At 34.8% G+C, this 22736-nt stretch overlaps 1 protein-coding gene and 1 long non-coding RNA gene across 3 annotated transcripts in view; both read left to right on the forward strand.

Moving 5' to 3' along the window:
- The first annotated feature begins 950 nt into the window (after window positions 1–950).
- Window positions 951–1608, forward strand: LOC146164325 (uncharacterized). Its single transcript, XR_014494575.1, has 4 exons — window positions 951–1044; window positions 1214–1286; window positions 1355–1413; window positions 1477–1608. It is a non-coding gene; the product is annotated as an uncharacterized LOC146164325 (long non-coding RNA).
- Window positions 1609–18867: 17259 nt separating this feature from the next.
- Window positions 18868–22736, forward strand: part of LOC146164326 (glucosidase 2 subunit beta-like) — a 34705-nt gene continuing 30836 nt past the window's right edge. For both annotated transcript variants that reach the window (XM_083381357.1, XM_083381358.1), the window contains exon 1: window positions 18868–19000. In XM_083381357.1, the coding sequence (XP_083237483.1) occupies window positions 18898–19000 (103 nt within the window). In that variant the 5' untranslated portion in view covers window positions 18868–18897. The remainder of the gene's footprint in view (window positions 19001–22736) is intronic.

The raw sequence follows: 22736 nt of genomic DNA on the forward strand, positions 1-22736 counted from the left end.
ATTGAACACAAAACGTTTTTAGGTTATCTTCAAATCGTTTTAATCTCGCACTCGTCTTGGTCTTATTTAGGTCTTCAGAATGTCTAAAATCGTAACGGTAATAAACGTGCGCTAAAACCCGACTAGTAGACGTATTAAAAAATCGCATTTAAATCGATTACAAAAACGTCTTTATGGCACCTTTTAATCGTCTAAAAGTCGTTTTCGTTTTGGTCTTGTTTATGTCTATGTGAAATCTTAACGGTAAAACACGATCATAAAAATCGTTTAAAAAACGAATTCAGATATGATCTCTTTCGGGGGCTTTAAGACGTCTTTAGGCCATCTTTAATTCGTCCTAAACACATCCACTACTCGTCTAGGTCTTTTCGACCATAGACGTCTTTTTAAATTTAACTAACAATATCAGCGTATTCCTTGCTTTCACCGCAACATATTAAACTTGCAAACTACAAAACAAAATATGATAAGATCAAGCTATAGTTTTATTTACATATCAATGTTCACAGTGGTAATATTAAGCATGTGCTCTTTATAAAGGGCAACACAATGACGTGATCAATATTTCAGCATGCAGTTGACGAAGAGTTTGTAGAAACTATAGATATAAAAAAATAAACATCTTATAAAACCACATTCCTTTTATTGAATATAAAATACTAATAGGATACAAAATTAAGAATTAACTAAACAAAAAATATAGCCTACTTCTTTTAACTACATCAGGGAATAATGGTTGTCATAGGCAGGTTATGTGCACCCGATCCGTTAGAAATTAGCCGTTTGGAATCATGGAAAACGCAATTGCACATGGATTTCGCTATAACTGCGATTCTGCCCAGTTATCAGGTGAAAAATCTATTATACTTGTTACATCGTATTTGCCAGTAATTACCGATTTCTATGAGACATTGGTGCTGTACCGTTGTGAGCTTACTTTCCGATACATGCGGTTTTTCTTTTTCGCCTGACTGTCGTGGTGAAAGTTGTTTTGCTGCTGTTTTGTGTAAAATGAAGTATTTGTTACTCAAAAGATTATTCTTGGTGAGTTGCGTTGTGTATAATGTGGTTTTGCAACCCTGGTAATATGTCAATATGTAAAGTAACATTTGCTAAATTTACTATACCACAAGTAGTCAGTTCGCCTAGAAATATGGTTTCGTGTATATGATAACGTCATTAATGTAGTATTTACACTGCTCTTGTTTTGCAGTGCCTTTTCTTGTGAACTTTATCAGAGTGAAATCTCACTCTTTCTTGACTACATAAATTTGCTTTAAGTCTTGGTAAGTTTATGTTTATGTGTGTGACGTCAGAATGAGGCCTTGTTTGCTAAATTGCTTGTTTTATTTAGGCGTTTGATAAGTTAGTGACGCTGATTGCTTCGAATTCTCCCGGTTGCCCAAATAGTTGGTGAGCATAATATTTGAAATTGTACTACGAGTTAATTGGTTTTGACACGTTGCCTTTGTGTAGAAACCGTCTCCTTCCCGTATTGTGCCAGCTTCGTTGATTCTTTCTTCAGTTCAACAACAAGTTTCAAATTCAAACTGTGTGTGGTTGTTTAAGAGGCTGAAATAGGAGACGCGTTTCCCTACAAGAATTTAGCCTCATATAGCGTTCTGCGCATAGACCGGGGCGCATATAACGAACGTTATAATACTTTTTAAAGTAAAAACAAAATTATATATATAATAAGTAAAAATATCTACTGAAAGGTCTGTAAATTGTTTTTATGCGACTTTTTCTCAAACCATTTAAATGTGTCGAAATTTGCAAATCATGCATATATCAAAAATACTTAATTTTGAATAGTTTTCAAATTGTTTAAAACAATTCACGCGTTTGAGTTTTAGTTCAGGAAACTCTAAATTGTATAGGCTACGCTGCACGCGAGTCGGAAGTACTTAAAAGCATAGTAATTCATTCGTGTAAGTCTTTAAACGCGACTTTAGGAATAAATCCTACTCGCATTTGTAATGTCTTAAATATTTGATGTAAATAATTTCAATGCATCGCTTACTTTAGTGCTCACCGAATGCAACCCTAATTAAAAATTAAAAAAAAAAGCGAAATCAAGCGATTTCCTTAAGGCGCTCTACGATTGTGTTCTGACCGCGTTTCTAACCGCATTTTCTCACCCTTAAACACACAGCGTTTCTAGAAACGGATTCGCAAACACTTTCAAAACGCAAGCCAGTCAAATTGACTAATCTCGAGTGTACACTGCAACGTCTGCATTATATTACTTTATTTCATGAACCAATCTGCGCAAGTAAGCGCAGAAACTTTCTAATTAACAAGGATACAAAACTACCGTAAGGACTCCTGAACCCTATCTAAAAAACTAGCTTGTTTATCTGTAATCTTACGCCAAGGCGTGCCTGGCTTACAAGGCTTAATTGCCAACTCAATCTCTTTTGGTAAAGGCCGGAAGTCGCGAATCCGGCTAACTCCATTAGCGGCGTTTTAGTAAGTCAGCGTTTTTCGGCGCCAGTACTAAAATCCCACTCCTCGAAACGTAAAGCATAATTCTACGTTTCAAGATAAATTTTACTTATCTTTTCAAAAGAAAACATGGCACAGCATCAACGATGTAAACTAACTTTCACCAGTGCCCAATGTATTTCACGTTACAAATTGCTTGCTGGTCACGGGCCCCATTGCTAGCGTAATGTTCTTGCTACGTTGACCCTAATAACCTATTACTACTATTGGTGGTTAATTCTACCATTTCCATGATAAGAAAATTACTCTTATCCGCCTAGGCCTATATGCGGCCGCAATTACAAAATGGTTAGAGACTTACCTCCAACAACGCCTTTCCCTACTTACAAAATGGTTGGAGACTTACCTCCAACAACGCCTTTCCCTACTTACAAAATGTTTGGAGACTTATACCTCCACCAACGCTTTTCCCTACTTCAGAAACCAACAAATCGTAGAGTTGCCACGCAAAAATCAAATTATGAAGCCAATTTCAATGAAAATACACGTTGCAAGAGCACTAACTACAAGTGTTTCACTTGTGTGAATCATTATAACCTAAATCGTTGCATTTATCGCCTATTTAATCGCATATATCGGAGATTGAGTAAATGTGTAATCGCTATAAAATATATGTGCTACTGTATTGAATCGCAAGATATGTGTAACGTGAGTAATTATGAATTGCAATAACAAATTTGTGCGTTATTCAAATGTAACCAAAAAGCGCCTATATATGTATATAACAACAACAACTAAAAAAAAAATTAAATAATGCAAAACCAAAAAATAAAAAAATTGATATATATGTAAAGAGTAAAGAATATGTTTGCAATCAAAGTGTAAGTGTTTGAATGGCCTAAATTGCCGCAGAGTACTCCCCAATATTTGGACAACATATCTGCCGAAAATTATTTTAATTTTCAGAGACAAACACAAACAAGCGTTGGGCGCTGCAGAGATCAAACGCAAGGCGCAGATCGGTTTTCCAAAAGAACACCGAACGGGGTTTCTCCCAGCTGCTTCACAAATTCCGACAACAAAGCGATACAGCACTGCTCTGTCATGGCGAACATTGAGCTCGAACTGCAAGCAAACGATGTTTCAAACAATCAGCGAATGCTGACGTCAAGATAATCGTTGCAACATAAAAGAAACGTGCCACCTGGCACACAAAACAATGAAACAAATGTCGAAGAAGCATGAATTGAAGCACAAGAAACAATCGCGCAAACGCGTTCAATAATCGGACAATTCGCGACCAACGCTCCACAAGCATTCCACAACAAAAAACATAACAACACAAACAATGAAACAAATAGCCAGCGCTTTATATGCACCCTGGCCCAAAAAATTAGCGGCCGAGTAAATCTGTAACGATAGTGGCCATTTTTAGATGTTTAATTAATCGTTTTAAGTAATTAACGAATAACAAAAACATGCGCCCCTTCATATTCCTTGTCTATTTATCAAAATTGTCATAAAGCATCCTTACCAAAAACATCCTGTTGTATATTTATCAAAAATGTAATAATATATCTATTTATCAAAGAGCATTATGTGTCTAAACTCGAAAATGTAATGTTTGACGAATTGTTACTGTGTGCGTTTTAGTGAAAATTTCCGGTATTGCCAGTGCCTTGCGAAACAGCTCGGCCACTTGTTCACAGATGACGAATAGCAAAATTGACACACATCCGTCCTTATATTGTCCTCGAATGTGCGACCTCAATCGCCGTTTTGAGAACTGGCACAGTAGCCATATCTCAAAACAATGATTCGAAATTGTGCAGTTAGAGAAGCTGTTTTCGTGTACTAATATGGATAGATTCTAACTTCCTTGTAGGAGATATGTTGAGAAAGAAAGGCGATAAAGCCAACACCCGTGTGACGTAATTACTATTAAATAATATAACAATTTGCCGTGTCATTGCTGCGTCATAATCTTTTTCTCGCACAGAAAATTTCTCTTCTGAATTTTGTGTATAAAACGGATTGCTCACTAAATAAAAATGTCCAGGTATCCGGATCAATTTACAAGTTGTTCTGCTGTTGAACCAATCCAGTCTTGTCTAGTCAATACAGTGAGTGGTTGTGCTTGCCGGCATTAGCCGGTTTGCCCATAATAGCCAACACAAACTGTGTTGAATTGTAATCCGACAACAGCAATACTTATTGAAGTAATAGTGAGGTTGATTGCCGAGGCAAATTAGTTTAATGAGACTTGCAATTAAGCCCCGCCTGCCTCAAATTCAATGCACATTATTTGGGTTAGGGTGCTGGTTAGCGTTTGGGTTTAGGTAGGTCAAGTATTATTAAACTTAATCTTTTGAAGCACATTGATAAGTCAAATTAGTGCATTGTCCGAGACCTCAAAGTCTAAAAGTCGGGCTTTTTGATCCTTTGGATGCACTAATTGTCGTAGACCTTTTTCCTTAGAAATGCACTAATTTCTAACGGATCGGGTGTTATGTGGGACTTTTTTTTCACCGAATCTTAAAAAACCTGTGTACAGCTCAAATTAGGAATAATTTTTTATAAATAAACATTTCTCTAAAAAATGAATATGTCCTACACAAAGATCATAAATATAAAAACGTTCTGAACTAAATTAATAACTCCTATCTATGACAAATATTATTTAACAAAACTAATTGTTGCAACAAAATCATTGATCCCTACTTTTCTTAATTCAATATTCAAAAACCACAGGAGTTACTTCCGACTGCCCTGTATACACAGCCAAAAATGTACAAAAGTCCTGTAAAAGGAATCCGATGAATTATTGTTTTTAGAACATTTGGTTAGGTGTACCACCGATGATTTGTTAATTGGTGTGCTTCAAGGGTGGAATATTAACACAAATTTTAAATCGAAATTTTGCTATTTTAAATAAGGCAAACTCAGATATTTAGTTACAAGGTGAATATATACTGAAAATAACAGAAAAAGAATGATTGTATGTCATATTTCATTCACATCCTGATTATAAACAACTTGTTTATTTTAAACACTCACTGTTATTTTTACTGGGCTGCTTTAAAAGAGACATAAACTTGGGATGGCGTGCGGTGCGCTTAGGCAAGGTGCATTTAAATTTGCTCATCTTATGCCTTTATGGACTCAGATAAATCTCACAATCAATTAGCACCGGCTTTTACTTTGCATGATGCTTAACAAAACCACACGATTTGATCAAATTCCAAAAATTGTTCATTTCACTGTACCTTTAAACCACATCAAACCAGGAACAACAGAATGTCATATATCAAAAAAACTCAAATAAAATACAGGATCAACAAATGTATTATCACACGCATTTACAACTTAATCACGGAAGACAATAAAATCAATACCTCAATAGTTTCACTAATGCAAAACTTGAAAAAGGAAATACCTGCATAACTAAAATAGGATATATATACCATAATTACCCACTTTTGAAAAACAGCTAGCATTGTCAATACAAATTCAAAAAAACAGTCACAAATTCCATAAATATACATCCAAGAAGGTTCACCAGTAAAGTCATTCTATTTTCATACAAACTTGAAAGTTTAAATAAAACAACACACACAATCACTGTATATATTACAAGCCAGCAGACCTTCTAACATACCAGATCCAATACATTTAAATGTGTTAATGACACCCATTTTGACCTAGCTTTATAATATAAGTGTATTACTAAATTCAGAATTCTCTGAGAAAGCCCAAACACAGTCCACAAATCACTAAACCTCTGACCGCAAACAACTAAAGACCCATGAACATTTATGGCGACTTGGCGACTATGTCGGCTGAAGAATCAGCCAAAAAACCAAGGAATCGATACCAAAAATTTTTATCTAAAGAAATAAAAAAATCAAAACTTTTTGATATATACTCAATTTCAATCATAGAATTGTTGTGTGTTTGCAGTTTTACTTGGTTTTGACCAGTAGTCCTATATTGAATTAAAAAGCCATCACAATATAAATAGACATGATGCTACTCGCATGGGCATATTGAGTATGTACCAGGCTATCCATCTCCACATATAGCCTAAACCTAAACTATATTTTTGGCTCTTTTAATTATGGTATGTTAGCTCAAAAAATGATTGCTCCATGCAGAAGCTTTGGCCTAGTTTTGTTATGTTTGTGTCTCTGTGTAAAGCAAATTTATTCAGCACAAAGCACCATGCATACTATGGCATGTTGCACTGTGTGATACATCAATATCGTTATTTCTAGCAATGGAAGTTGAAAATTTCTCCCAAATTAATTAAAGATTTTTTTTTGCGCTTTTCACCGCACACAAGTTCTCCAAAAACAGCTGATTGATGTAACAGCGTCAAAGTAAGAAAAGCGTTATTTTGTGCCATCAACGCCACTATTAGTTCATTGAAAGAATCTGAAAGCCTGCACTTGTATATCAGTAACATCTGTAACTAGGATTTTTGAAGTAATTAACAACCAATTACAACAAAACTATATTCAAGCAACAACATGGTCACTCCAGTCCACTTCACATGTTACAATTGAACTGCAAGTAAATCTACTACAACATAAAGAATGGTGATACTGTTATTTGCCACCTATTGTGACAAAAAAAGTTGATAACAAAATACAATTGTACGAACTAACTACAACTGATCATTAGTTTCAAGCAAACAAACTATTCAGAAAATACTCAAAAACACACTTCATATCAAATGAAGGAAATATGAGCTCAATGGGTCAAGTCAATAAAAATTGGAATCCAGGATAAAAAAACAACTAATTAAGCTAAATATTTTAGGTTTGATATAGACAACTATCATGGCTTGACCACAAACAAAAAGTATTAGAACAAAGTATATATAGGGAATTTGTTTAATAGTTAAAATTAGATTTTACTTAGACAACTATGAGCTACATCTTCAATTCACATCCACATTCAGTATTGTGTTTTGCGGTCATACGCAGCACTCCAAAAACTAGAATACTCCCATGTACAATAAATGTATTTTGAGATTTTTTTCACTTTTGAGAAACAACTTGAAATAGTTTTATCGACAAAAAAGGTTAAAGAGCCACTGAGATCATTCATTTTGATGCTTTATTGAACGCCACAGGCTAGTATTTATTTTTATGCAACATCTTCTTATGTTCATATTTTTGTTTATTTTGTATGAAGCAATCTGCTCTAATTTTTGCAATTTGACTTTGTGTTGTGAGCTAATTAATTTTTTTCATTTACATGGTAAAAAAAATATCAAAGCCCATACAGATGTAGGTATTATTTTGAACGTTGTGAATAGCCCTTTATTGATTTTTAACATGACTATTTCTGTATGGGCTTTGATATTCTAAAGCAGTGCTTTTCAACCTTCTTGCTGGAGTGGAACCCTATGGAAACATTTCACTGGCTCGAGGAACCCCAGTGCAATAATTCCACTGGCTCGAGGAACCTCTGTAATAAACATACCTCAATTAGCTAAACAATTTAGAAATTGCGTAACCCTGGTTGAAAACCACTGTTCTAAAGTATGTCCTACTACAACCTCCAACCATTATGCTTCTAAATTTATTTTGTTTTTAATTGTTAAAATGGAGTTACTACTAAAGGTATTTAATGTAGAATATCGGATACCAACTAAATTCGCTGGTTATATCAGGCAAATCTAAATTTTATGTGAGTGGCCAGTTTCCAATAAGGTTCATGTTAGTGACAAAACAAATTTAGTGCTTGCTATAAATATTGACATGGAGTGCAGCGTTAGTGTTTTTTGAGGAAGGCAACCAGTTGCTTGCTAATAACCTTTACTCCTGACCTATTTTAAAAAGTTTTATTCAAAAGTTAGTGGGGCTAACACTTCATACCACATGCAGCGATTTTGCAATTTCCTCAAAAGGCTTGAAGTTGCCAAAGTCACATTACATCATAAAACATTCAAAAGTATGGTATGCGGTTGGTAACCCAAGGTCATCATTAGGCCAATATTCAGCTTATTTGACTTCCAAATTAACTTGCAAATTTGTAGTAAAGTACAGCTATAACAGCGGTTCTCAACCTTTTAAGTACACAAACCGATAAAGTTAAAAAATAAATTTTGCAGACTGGTGAACCTTCAAAATTTAAAATCAGCCCAAAATTTAATTACGCAACAGTGGGCAATTAAAACCCTTCTTAGCTTTCACATACAACTGGTATTAAAGTTTGAGACTTAAATGGGTTGCACGTTGCAGCCTACTTTAAAAAAGTGAAGCAAAACACTTGCAGCATTGTGACGTACAATGAAGTCCAAAGTAGACCATTAACTCATATGTTAAGTCGTCAGAATGCTGCAAATTATGTAGCTGGCGGAGTTGTCTAAATTTGATGGATAAGCCTTCAACATCTTACATTTTGTAATTGAAATATAAATTTGTAATATATTTGGCGGACCGTGAAATTTACTTACATTTAAGCAACGCTCCAAACAGTGTCATACTATACAAAGTTAAAATCTAGTTTAATTCTTCAGCTCAGCAGTTTTGGATGTGGAATGCAAGTAGTTTTAGGTGGGTTAGGTACTCTTTACTGAGCCATAATGATTTAGTTCTGGGTAAATAGAAGCCATGTGAAATCGCTGTGAAATATTGTGTTTAGCTGCAAAAAGTCACTGAACACAACATTTTCGTCACTCCACAGTTTTTATTATAGTCCTTATACCACTGTACAACTTTAAGAATCACTTTAAATATTGAAACTAAAGCAGTAACGGCACCCAAGCGAGGCTCACAGTCGAACAAAACATAATTAAAAAGTTCGATGCCATTAATGTGGGGCTCAATCGGGATTTGGGCTTTATGTCACACTACACCTCATAGCAGGCTGTACTACACCCATCGTACCTTGAAGCGCAGGCATCGTAGCATAATTGTTTTTGCGTCAGTAACACGCTTTTGCGAGCATGTGCCTGTGGATATGTTAGACGTCACCATTATTATCGCCTTTTACTTGCGCCTGTGCTTTTACGTGCATTTTAATTGTTTTCATTTATACTTTGACCTGATGAAGCACGGTTGTGCGAAAGCTTGTCGAGAATCAAATACAATTTGTCTTTATACAGTACCACCTGATTTCTCTATTTAGAATTACGCCAAATACGGCCATATACAAAGAGTACTTTAAATATTAAAGCCTTACAAATTTATGCATAAAATGTACACCATTCATGCTAATTTTTGCATTAACTTCATTACAGCCCTGTAGCCAAGTTTAAGCTACCTAACAATTTCTCCTACGCAATACTCAAAGGTTCAAGCTTTAAATTCAAAAGACCTCAGAGAGTTGACGATTTACCTGCTTTGATTTTAAAAGGAAATTTGCATGTTTTTTTATAACAGGGAGTCGAAGCGAAAACGAACCGGCACTTTATGAACCGGTTTTGGGCCAATTTTTTTTAACCGTAACAGAACCCGAACCGTTTTTTGTAAGATTATAAGGACACGTACCCGAACCTTAACCAAATCCAAACCTGTCAAAAAAATCAGTTCACTCCAACATGACGTTACAACATGTATTTTACTGGGTTAAGTTATGCCATGTTCGAAATTGTATGAAAAAATGATAAATAATTGATTAAATAAAACAATGATTTTTTATTTTTTGGATAACTCAGTAATGAGATGATGTTTTTTCAATACGTTATGTAACTTAATAAAATTGACTTACAATTCAAAGATTATTCTCTACAATATTAACCAACATTTTAAGATTTAACGGAACTTATCCGAACCGGAACTTTACTAACCGGTTTTGAAATACTGATGGTCGAACCAGAACTTTTAAATTAATCGAAACCGAACCAGATTTCGAACCCAAAAAGTCAAACGGTTCGACTACCTGCTCTATAATATTTATTTTCCCCACAAAAAATTCTCATGAAACCTACTTCACTAGCTAAAAGTTTGTAAACTAACCTAACCCAGTACCGCCTAAATTCAAAACGTGTGGTTAGGACTAAAATTAAAAACAAAAAATGCAACAGCCAATGAAAGACTCTTGTAACTTACCAACAATTGTTTCTCAGGCAGCATCTACTTGATTGCTAAATCGAAGATGACATCAACAGCAGCAAAGCGTAATCCATCAGATTAAAAAAAATAGTTAAAACTAAATACCTTAAATTTGTTGTCGTTAAAAGTCCTGTTTTGAACAAAGCTTTTATCCCTTTTCCCGCCACTCACTTTTTCACCGTTCTAGAAATTCGAAATTACGTCATAACAAATCAAATGTTGCGTGACCAATCTTCATATTTTTAGGATCTTAAAGGAGACACATTTTTAATACGTTTCAAAGTAACGAAATTGCATGGGCGCCCGCATAAAATTTTAGTCTTTCGTTTGCCGAAAATGCCACGAGAAAAACAAACAAAGTTTTAGCAGTAAGTTGTAGGACAGGACAATAGAGTTGAAAAACCACCTCTATTTTTTGTGTGTTGATAATATTTCACGGGCTTGCCGCTGTCTTCTACAAACCTTGAACTGAGACGGTTTCCTTTGCAAAGAACGTGGAAGACAATATAATATCTTGCCGAAAATGTTAAAAATGTATCACGGATACCAAAAAATGCTCTCTTCCCGTAATTTCTAAAATAACCTGTTGTCGTCGTTGTACGTAAAACGTTTTAAAATGTTTTGGTTTGAAAATATACATTTTATATTGGTTTAAGAATAAATGTTTTAGGGAAATTATGGCGTGAAGCGTTCAATAAACGTTTTTTACACAAAAATTAGAAACGTTTTTCTATAATTTCTGTAGCAACGTTTTTCAGTTGTTTTAAGTAAAACGTTTTAAAGATTTGTGTTCGCAACGTTTGATTAACGTCTTTCAAACAGTAAATAAAAACCTTTTAATTTCCGCTAAGAAAATACGTTTTGGAATGGTTTTTTCACAAAAGGTTTTAAAAAGGTTGTTTTTTAACGATTATTAAACCTTTTTTTGACGAATTTATAGTAGCCACTTCGTCATATTGTTGTTTACACAGAGAATTTTTGTTTTATCGCTGTATCACCGTTTTAATATTTCGTCATGGAAATTTTTCTGTAAAAAAACATCAAATGCCGATCTAGCAAGATTTTGCAAAGACATCATTTTTCACTGAGTCAGGCCTCGCCGGCTCATACGAACATCCGTTTAAAGTTAACGCATGTTTTGAAATTCGCCTTATTGTCAACAATCCGGTATTTTTTAGAATCGAACGCCAGTTACGTCGCAATGTAGATCGAAGCGCTTTTGTTCAAGCCATATTGGGACAAAAATATTATTTCCGTCTATAAGAGTCGAGAGAAAAAGGTTTAGACCACGCCTTGTTATCACGTGATATTTTGTTAAGTATTATAAGAATTAATGACGTAAATCTTTCTTTGTTCGCAGAATTTTTTTTAACTGATTCTCGTCTATAAATAGCGTGTTCAATCAATATAAAAGGAGGCTTTTACAGCTTTTACTAAGACAGCAAAATTGACTGTTCATGTATCTGAACTAAAGGAAGAATTGGACCTGAATGGCCTCACGAAGACAGGCCATCTCAAATCTTGTAGGAGTGTGGTCGATTCATCTTGGCAATTATATAAATGAAGACTCATTAACTGACCCACCCTCTACAAATTTGGCGCGACCCGAGTAAGGATCGAAGAACTCAAATTTCACGCATATGTACAAGAAAAGATGTGCCTTCCAGCTACAAGCGACCGCCTAAAAACTGTCATGTTTGGAACTTGCAAGAAGCCAGCTTTAGAAGAAAATAATCTCATCGAAAGATACGTGAAGAGACGCTCCATAGCGTCAGCAAAGCATTTGCTTGGAATTCGAAACACGAAATACAAACAAGCGTTGCCGATAAAGACATCACCACCGTTTGGAATCATGGAAAACGAAACGGAATTATGGATTTCACAATAACTGATTCTGCCTAGTTTATCAGGTGAAAATCTATTATACTTTTAATATATATATATATAATTATTAAAATACCGACCGAAAGGTCTGTAAATTGTTTATGCGACATTTTTTGAGCCATTCAAATGTGTCCAAATTTTGCCCGCGTCAAAGCACGCGTAGCGGAAATACTTCGTAAAAGCATAGTAATGTCATTCACAAGCGAAAAATATGCTTCAACTCGTGTAAGTCTATAAACACGACTTTAAGGATAAAACCCTGCTCGCGTTCGTAATGTGTTAAATGTTTTATGTAAATATTTTCAATGCATCGCTTACCTTCGTGCTTTTCAAATGCAACCCCAATTAAATAGGCGTAAATCAAACAATTTCCGTAACGGCACTCTACGTGGAAACTGAACTCGTTTCCAACCGCATTTTCCCTTCCTAAAACAAACAGCGTTTCTATAAACGGATCCGCAGCTACTTATAAAACGCAAGCCAGTCAAAATGACTAATTTTAAGTGTACACTTCTATACGTCTAATATATTATATCTCATGAACCATTTTGTGAAACTCACTCGCAAAAGCTTACTATTTTAACAAGGATTGCCAGTACGCGTTAAGACACTTGACCCTACCTAAAAAGTAGCTTGTTCATCTATAAACTTACGCCCAAGGCGTGCCTGGCTTACAAGGCTTAGTTGCCACTCGATCGCTTTTGAAAATGTCGGTAAGCGATCAACCGACAAAACCCCATTAGCGGTGTTTCCGTAAGTCAGCGTTTTTCGACGCCGGTACTAAATCCCTCCAAGCGAAATGTAAAGCAAAAATTCTACATTTCAAGATAAATTTTACTTATCTTTTCAAAAGAATACATAGCATACGCATTAGTTCTCAGCGAGTGCTATAAATGTATTCCGCAAGTTACCAATGATATTCGGTAACGTCAAATATCCTATTGCTTGCTCGGTCACGAGTTTTCGTCGCTAACGTGTTGTTGCTACGTTGACCCTAAATATATCATGGTGGTTAATTCTACCATTTCCACGATAAGAAAATCCCCTTATCCGACCAAGACCTATATGTGGTCGCAATTACAAAATAGTTGGATAGAATTTCCAACAACGCCTGTCCTACTTCACAAACCCTAGAGTTGCCACGCCAAAATGAAGTTATGATAAACTTCGACTAGCCAATTGAATGACGATAACCAATTTCAAGGTAATGCACGTTGCTCGCGAAATGCCCCACAAATGTTCACTTGTTGCAAAATTGTTATAACTATAATCATTGTATGTATCGCTTTTGAAGCTAAGAAATGTAAAAATGTTACCATTATGTATAAGTTACTCTATGTATCGCGTATAATGTAAATTAAATAACCATGCATGTAATCGCTATAAAGTATATGTCATTGAATGAATCGCAAAGAATATAAATTTGAATGAATATGTTGCAATAATTAATTGTCTCAAACTTTAAGTGTAACCTGTCGCGCCTATATATATATATAAGTATAGAAAATATATGTGTCTATAACCAAAATGTTAATAACCTAAGTTTGAAGTGTTGCAATAAAAATGTTCCAGACATACGAACACACATCTGCCGAAAAATATTTCGCATTTTTCAGAATACAAAAGCACGTTGGACAGCGAAAGGTCACAGCACAGCGCAGCGCACGACTATGGCTTTCCGGTGACGTCAGAATTACAACGCACCAAACAGGGAGTTTCCCCTGCTGCCGCACAGATCGCCTGAAAAGCGCAATCTACAGCAATGCAATGGTGTGTCAAGCACACAACAATTTCGAGCAACTCAGCGAACGCTGACATCAAAGTCCTCGGTTGCTAATTCAGGCACCAAAGAGAAAACTTTCTCGAGGAATCAGGAATCTGACTAAAACAATTGCGCAAATCCGTTATGTGATCGAACGATTTTCGCGTCCACGTGTCCACACACATTTCACAAACAAATAACCAGCTTTTGATATGCAAGCTGTTCCAAAATCTAGCGTGGGAATATTTATAGTAGCCACTTCGTCATATTGTTGTTTACACAGAGAATTTTTGTTTTATCGCTGTATCACCGTTTTAATATTTCGTCATGGAAATTTTTCTGTAAAAAAACATCAAATGCCGATCTAGCAAGATTTTGCAAAGACATCATTTTTCACTGAGTCAGGCCTCGCCGGCTCATACGAACATCCGTTTAAAGTTAACGCATGTTTTGAAATTCGCCTTATTGTCAACAATCCGGTATTTTTTAGAATCGAACGCCAGTTACGTCGCAATGTAGATCGAAGCGCTTTTGTTCAAGCCATATTGGGACAAAAATATTATTTCCGTCTATAAGAGTTGAGAGAAAAAGGTTTAGACCACGCCTTGTTATCACGTGATATTTTGTTAAGTATTATAAGTATTAATGACGTAAATCTTTCTTTGTTCTCAGAAATTTTCGTACTGATTCTCGTCTATAAGTAGCGTGTTCAATCAATATAAAAGGAGGCTTTTACAGCTTTTACTAAGACAGCAAAATTGACTGTTCATGTATCTGAACTAAAGGAAGAATTGGACCTGAATGGCCTCACGAAGACAGGCCATCTCAAATCTTGTAGGAGTGTGGTCGATTCATCTTGGCAATTATATAAATGAAGACTCATTAACTGACCCACCCTCTACAAATTATAAAAACACATTTATTTAGGTTTAGCATGTACGTTTTTTAACGGTTTTTAAAAAAGCGTTTTTTACAAACCGATTATTATACAACTTGTAGAGGTCTTCTTAAGACCACACAATATTCATAATTTTCTTGTATTTCAAAAAACGTCTCAAGACGTTTCTAAGTCGTCAAATTTAAGTCGAAGACGAGTTTTCCAGATGTACACCAAAATAAAACGTTTTCTAGCCAAGACGTGTTCAATGGGAAAAAGCTGATAAAATTAATTTTAATGAAGTAATAATTGACATACTCTCTAGCAGTCGTTTTAGCAAGTTCAATGAAACTGAGTGAAATGGCTAAATGTGATTATGAACAGAGCGAAACGGTGACTGTTTTTTATGCTTATGCTGTTTACAAGGGTTTTGGGGCACAGTTTTAGTAAAAAGCTTTTTGAAAATGTTTTCAAAAAGGTTAATAAGAAATCTACAGGTTTACAAGAGATATGCCAACAAAATAAGAAAGAGGCATGTAAAATAATATAAATAAAAAAAACAATATATTTAAATCTTTATTGCAACAGTTTATTTGCACATAAATGTTATCTCAACTTGAGGTTGAACCCCTGTATTTTATTTATTTATGAAATATGTCTTGATTGTTGTTTTATCGTTGATGCATTATTAGCATTTGTTAGTTGACCATTAGGGATCATTATAAAAGTTAAATTATTTAATTTCAGTCCATTAACAGCAATTCATTTTTTATTTGTTACATCAAGTAATAACAGAACACCAAATTATTATTCAATTTGCCTATTTTTTTTGGGGGGGGGAGGGGATCTTCACAGAGTATTATCCAGACATTTCTGATCTCATATGTTGTATTGCCGCCTTTGCTTTTTTATAATTTTTCTTTCTATTACATGCTTTACACCATATGACACCTGGTGAATGTCCGGATTTCCTGCCCGGTAGCCAAGTTGCCTCTAAATAAAACACAATTTGATATTTGCTTTGTGGTGGATATACTTTTATGTGTAAGCACAAATAATTCAGCTGTTTTAAAAGACGATTATTAAGCAGAATAAAATTTATTTTATTCTGATTAGTGGTGAACACTAATCCTTCCAATGTGGGCTTTGCGATAAGTCTGTTGTTTTCACCTTTGTAGTGTTTTTTCTATATTTTCCTTTAATTAAAAATAGCTGTTAGTGCCTGCTATAGATTTAAGCAAATTAATATAAACAACCTAATTCCAAGAAGCTATAGTTCTTGAATAAAAACATTTTCTAACCATTCCAACTTTTCATCTGCCCCATCTTTTATTGGACAATTTACAATATCAAACCATCTGTAAATATTATTCCATATAAAAAGTTAGTATAGTAACATGTTGTTTAAAAAATATTGTTATATATATATATTTTAATTATTTTTAAATTGTAGCAAAATAACTGCGCAAAACCCTTAGATTCGTTGAACTCCAGCCATAAGACCGAGATAAGAACAACACCAATGTCAGAATCAAACACACTACCGTCTAAATCGGAATAAGTCCGACATCCGTAGGAATAATACCTAAATGCTCATAATCAGGCATAAACAACACTTTAACCAAACCCCACCCCTAAGTACATCACTAATTCCCCTAAAAATTTCAACACTAACCCATTTTCTAACCCCACCCATTAAGAACACCGGCCCCCTGACTGAGCCGGTCAGACTAGGTCGTCCAAACGTAGTCACCAAAACGCCCTTTACCCACAGGTTCGGGCGTTATTTTGGCCATTAGGCCTTCTCTCGATGAATTTTGCCTTATTCCGATGAATTCAGGCCTTCTTTTGGTGAATTAGGCCTTATTCCGACAGATTTAGGTCTTATTCAGACGATTTTGATATTATGCTGTTCTGGATATTACTGCGTATTTGGCTTTATTATGTCGTTGGTCTTAATACTATGGTTTTATAGATTTTTCTGCTTTAGGTATTGTTGCTTTTTAGGTCTTATTGTGTGTTCCCAGATTCGTTACCGCACAGGTGTAGGTCTATGTAATTAGTATTCTATGGTTAGACGGTGCTGATGTTTCTCGCTGTTTGTTGTCCGCGTTAAGATCAAATGTTGGTGTAAGCAACGACATATAAAGTCGTTGGTGTAAGACAGGGGTCGGCAACCTTCGCTGACAAACTATACACGAGTTCATTTTAAATACTTTTTGACTATTTTAACTACGTAAGTCGGTAAGTGCGAAAAAATTTTTACGCTTAAACGAAATGTCGTTATACCAAAAAAAAAATCGCGTTCGCTTCGCTCGCCAGGTGCGTCCAAACTTAAAAAGGTTACCAAACACTGAACTAGATTAACTAACTATTAAAGTTATCGCGTTTCTTCGAAGTAGTTTTAAATGTCGCGCTAATCGAAACACCCGGGAAAACAATCTTCGTTTAGTATTGCAGGTGGCGAGAGACGTGCTTGTAATGTAGTGTAGTCCCGTACATGGATCTACAAAAATCAATCACACATATTTCACGGTCTTGTTTTCGTTTTTCTCCTGAAGTTAACGATTGCACGCTAAGCAGTTTTTTTTCTTAACAACGCACGTGTTCGCTTTTGCGTCTAAATGTTCGCTTTTGCTGGACGTTAATTGACTGTTTCTGATGATTTTTCATTACCATCGCTATTTTATGACGTCATTAACGTCAGACGAAATAACGGAGAATTCCCTAAGTTGAAAATTTGGGACCCCCCCTTTTTTAATTTCTGGATACGCCCCTGATTGTATCAATTACAATTAATGGAAATTGTTTGCCAAGCTTCTGAGTCACACAGCACAACATGCCATAGTACTATGCATTGCACTTTTTTGCTAATTAAATTAACCAAACACAGAAACAGTAACATAGCAAAATCTAAACAAAGTTTGTGCAATTTTTTTAGCAAATTAGACAATAAATATAGTTTATTTAAGTGGAGACGCATGGCCTAGTACCCCCTAAATCCGCCATTCAAATGTTATACTTCTTTTTTTTTTTAAACAATAAACAACCTATATGTGTAACACTGCTTTTTTGATCCCTAAATGACATTATTTGATAGTGTTTCCATTCATGTTTAAAATAATATATTAGATTAAATATGTGTGGAAACAACAAGTTTTTTTGGTGAAATGTATCTTTAAAAATAAAATTTTTAATTCAATTTTGTTATAAACATTTTTTTTGGTTTTATAGCTGATTTTTAGCCGACATAGTTGCCAAGTCACCAGCTTTCTGCCATACTGTATGGGTAACACTAATTTACGGAATGATGAATGGTCGGAACGCTCACAGTATTATTATTAAATATAATAACACTTGACCCACCTTCACCCAAACGCTAACCCCCACCCTAACTCAAATATTGTGCGTTGGTTTAATAATTGTTTTAACGGCGTAACACTTAAATTAGTGAGCGTTCCGACCATTCCGTAAATTAGTATTACCCTACTGTATGTATATCTTATTTTAAGTCATTTCCATGTAAGTGTGTACACAGTTTGTCCAACATTATAGTGCAATGTTGAATTGTTGTGCTTAGACTTTAAACTTCACAATCACAACACTTATCCAACCAGAACAGCAAATATACTGGACTACACTGGTGGAAGCTGACATGCCATAAAAATACAAAGAAAAAGTCGAATGGCTTAATACACGGACTTTACTGCTGTTTAGGCACCTCTACTACTGTCAGTATCTATAATAATTTTTTAATGTTTAATTATTACCTACATATCCTTATTTAAATAGTTCCAATAACTTAAATTTGATTATCATGTTTTTTGTTCAGTGTGTATGTGTAGGTAAATAATTAAAAAATGAAATATTTGCTGTTTTCAGTCTTTGTATTCCTACAATTTACATTTTCTTTTTCTGGTGACTTTGTGGAATTACATCGACCAAAAGGTGTTTCTATTACAAGTAAGATTTATTAATGCTCTTGTTTTTTTAAGAATAATGCATTATAAGTCCTGTTTTCTTATTTATGTTGTCAAGCAAATGGCAATAATGCTACACAAACAATATAACAAATAATTAGTTCTATTTTCTGTTTAAATTGATATATAATAGACTAATAGAGTCCATTTGTTAATTCTAATTGCCTGTGCTTTTATGTTTAATAGCATTAAATTTTTACAGTAAGTTATTTTCAGTATGGCAGAACGCTGGCGACTTGGACACTATGTCGGCCGAAGAATCAGACAGAAAACTGAAATTGGTCCAAAAAAATTAAATTAAAATTTTTTTTTTTTTTTTGAAAGATCAAATTTCCAAACAAACGTGTGCTTGTTCTACACATATTCAATCCAATTTTTTTTAATGCCGAATATGTAGAAACACTATGCACTAAAATTGGCAGGAAATAATTATTTTGTGTTATTCTGAAAAACCTACGAAGCAGGTTGTTTAGCAGGGAAAAGCCAGTGTTTGGCATAAAGATTGTTTATAAGTTTAAGAAGTACTAAATTTTGATTGAACTGTTGTGTATTTGCAGTTTTACTTGATTTGGCAAATACTCCTTTATTGAGTTAAAAAAGCAATCATGTATGACATTCGCATGGGCATAACGAGGATGTACTAGGCCATACTGTTCATCTAAGGCTTAAACTATATTTTTGGCTGAAATTTATTTTTTTGCGCGTTTCGCGCGAACTTCGGCTTCGTTTTGCTATGGTTGTGTCTATGAAGCATATCTATTCAGCCAAGAGATATTATGCATACTATGGCATGTTGTACTTCACTGTGTGACTCTAATTTCGGCAAACAATTTATATTAACTTGGATTATAACACACCATTATTTTTTTATGAAAAAATTTCTCCCAGTTAAAAAAAAAAAAAAAAAAAATTCTCCCAATTTTTCTCTCCCAATTTTGAAAAAATTCTCCCAATTTTAAGAATTTTTTTCTTGCTTTTTAATCTAATTTTAAGCTGCATGTGTGCACATGAGTTCGCCTCAAAACAGCTTGTCTTTGTAACAGTGTAAGAGTAAGAAAAGCAGACATGTGCACCCCCAGTCCCCCAGGCTGTACTTCAGCATACCTCATGTATTTCCTTATGTCACAAAAAAAATTGCGCCTTCGCCTGCTCTAACAATGCTGTACTGGTTTATCCCATTTTAATCATTCAAGATATATTGGAGTCATCTAAAAATTTATAGTTTGTTAAAACAATTTTTCGTTAAAAATCATTATGTTCACTTTACGAAGGTTCTGCTATAAACTTGGCACTTGCTTTTGGGGGTTTACCCCCTATTTTTGTAAGTGATATTATCGTTTTTTGCTCGCTTTTGTCAGGGTTTAACTCGCAGTACAAAGCGGCGATGTTTTCATTGTAATTGGGTCACGTGTCCTAAGCTAATGCTACATCAAACACCTTTTTTGTCTCTTGTTTGGTCGACTGTAAACGCAGCATGATTTCCGTCTTTCATTGTTTATTCAGCTTAGCTGATTAGCAAGGGTGTATTCGACAATTGTCAATGCAAAGTCAAGCCTTTTTACTTTTTGTCTCGCTAAAAACTTTGAGTTTGGCCCAGCTAATGTTTTCGCTGTTTACTGTCTGCGCTAATATCCGATGTTGGTGTAACAACAGAATTTTTGTAACTGAAGCCGGTTCTCTTAAACGGTGGTAACCGTGACTGTTCAAAGTTGCCTTCATATGTAATGATAGTTACCACAATATTATTCTCTGTAGCCTAAGACCATGTGTTTAGTGTGTAATTGACACATCTTATATTCTCTCAACCGCAGCTTGTATTTGAGATGCCTTGGCAGTGGCACACACCTCGGGCAGATGCTTTGTTAATCTGTGCACAATAACACCGGGCAAAACCATCTTTATTTAGTATTGCAGGTGGCGAAAGCCGTGCTTGTAATTTAGCCCGGTCCTATACATAGAATTTAGGAACTGCGCTGCTGATAGTCAAAACACGATTCTACTAAAATCAATCACACATACTTCAAAGTCTTGCTTTAGATTTTTGCCTGCAGTTAACGATTGTACACTAAGCGGTTTTCGCAGCTGGCGCCTGGAAGGAGTGTAGCCGACGCACATGTTCGCATTAAGTCTTAAAGGTTTGCTTTTTCTGGTCGTTAATTGGTTTCTTAATGTTTCTTAATGTGTTTCCTATTTATGACAGCATTACAATCACTACGGTATTTTCTGATGTTATACACGTCACTGTTTTATGACATCATTATTCATTGGCGTCACATGGAGCATAGGGGATTTTTTTAAGTTGAAAATTCGGGACTCCCTCTTTTGGATTTGTAGATTCGTTCCTGAAACAAGTCTTGGTCCCCTGAAAAAAGGATTAATCTTGTTAGGCAGTTGTTCATAACCACTTTTGCTACCCCCATTAAATATTTAATAGTAATTATATATTTTTAATACTAAAAACAATTCTGTATTTTTCGACCACATATCATTGAGACAACATGGAAATACAATAGTTGACTATTAATTGCCCAAAGCTCGAAAAAAAATATGTTTATTTGGTTTGAAATGGTTAAATCATAATATAGGAGACCTGCCGCATTGGGTACACAAAAATTTGATCATGCTCGATGTATTGATTTTTATTGAGCTGATTTTGCCAAACATGTTAGAGAACAAGGCTGCATAGAAACCATGTAAAAACGCCACTCGTAGCGCAAAAAATAAACATTGTGTATTAAAAGATGTGATTACACACAATGCAATGGCCATACTGCAAATACCATAAAAAATTCGTGCATAACCGATTGTGGCATATAAACATTAGGTTGGCGTGATCTGCAAAAAAATTTGCAGTTTTGCTGTTAAAGTTGGCAAAAACACAGTTTGTGGAGAGGGTTGTGTTGTACCCGACCCCTGTGCATAACCTAGATCTACATCAACCATATTATATATTGTCCGGACTAAATATTGTTGATAAAACAAGAAAATATTAACACATAGTAGCCTAAAATCTCGCAAATTGCAAAATCATGAACCATTTTTCTTCAGTTACTTATCTCGCAAATTGCAAAATCATGAACCATTTTTTTTTTCGGTTACTGATCGACACGTGTAATTTTGAAATAAAGTATAGGACAGCTTTAAACAAATGCAACATGGAATCAACAAAATCATTATAAAAAGTTAAACATTTCAGTAGAGCTTGCACCCCCTTGGTTTCTTAAGATGATATAGAATAATAGATGATGTAGAATAGTCGTAATAAGATATCATAGCCCATACAGAAGGTATCATTTTAAAGGTATTTTTTTTACTGCTTTGCTATAATTATATATATGTATTTCATTTTAGTTACAAGAACTGATGATGCCAATTTAGGTGAAATATATTTTCCTTTAAAAAAATGTCTGATCCTATGTTTCACTAAGGTTTTTAAACTTTAAGCTAAATTGTTTATATAGCGAAACGAAATATCCCTTAATACCCTGTTGCTTGCCAAACTGCTTGATTGATATAAAGCCTATTTAGAATGCCCCAACACTTTTTTCAACAGAACTAAAACAATTTTCCGTCACACCTACAAAATATATGTCAATCTACAATAGACAACATCAGTGAATATCCAGGCAGCCCAGACAAAATGGAGCGAATAATGATGAAATGTGTCGAAGGCGAAAAACATTTCTGTATTATATTCGTTTATCTCCTGATTTTGCAAT

The sequence above is a fragment of the Ascidiella aspersa genome, chromosome 2 (genome assembly GCF_963924565.1).
Source record: "Ascidiella aspersa chromosome 2, kaAscAspe10.2, whole genome shotgun sequence".
In the NCBI taxonomy this organism is placed as follows: Eukaryota; Metazoa; Chordata; class Ascidiacea; order Phlebobranchia; family Ascidiidae; genus Ascidiella; species Ascidiella aspersa.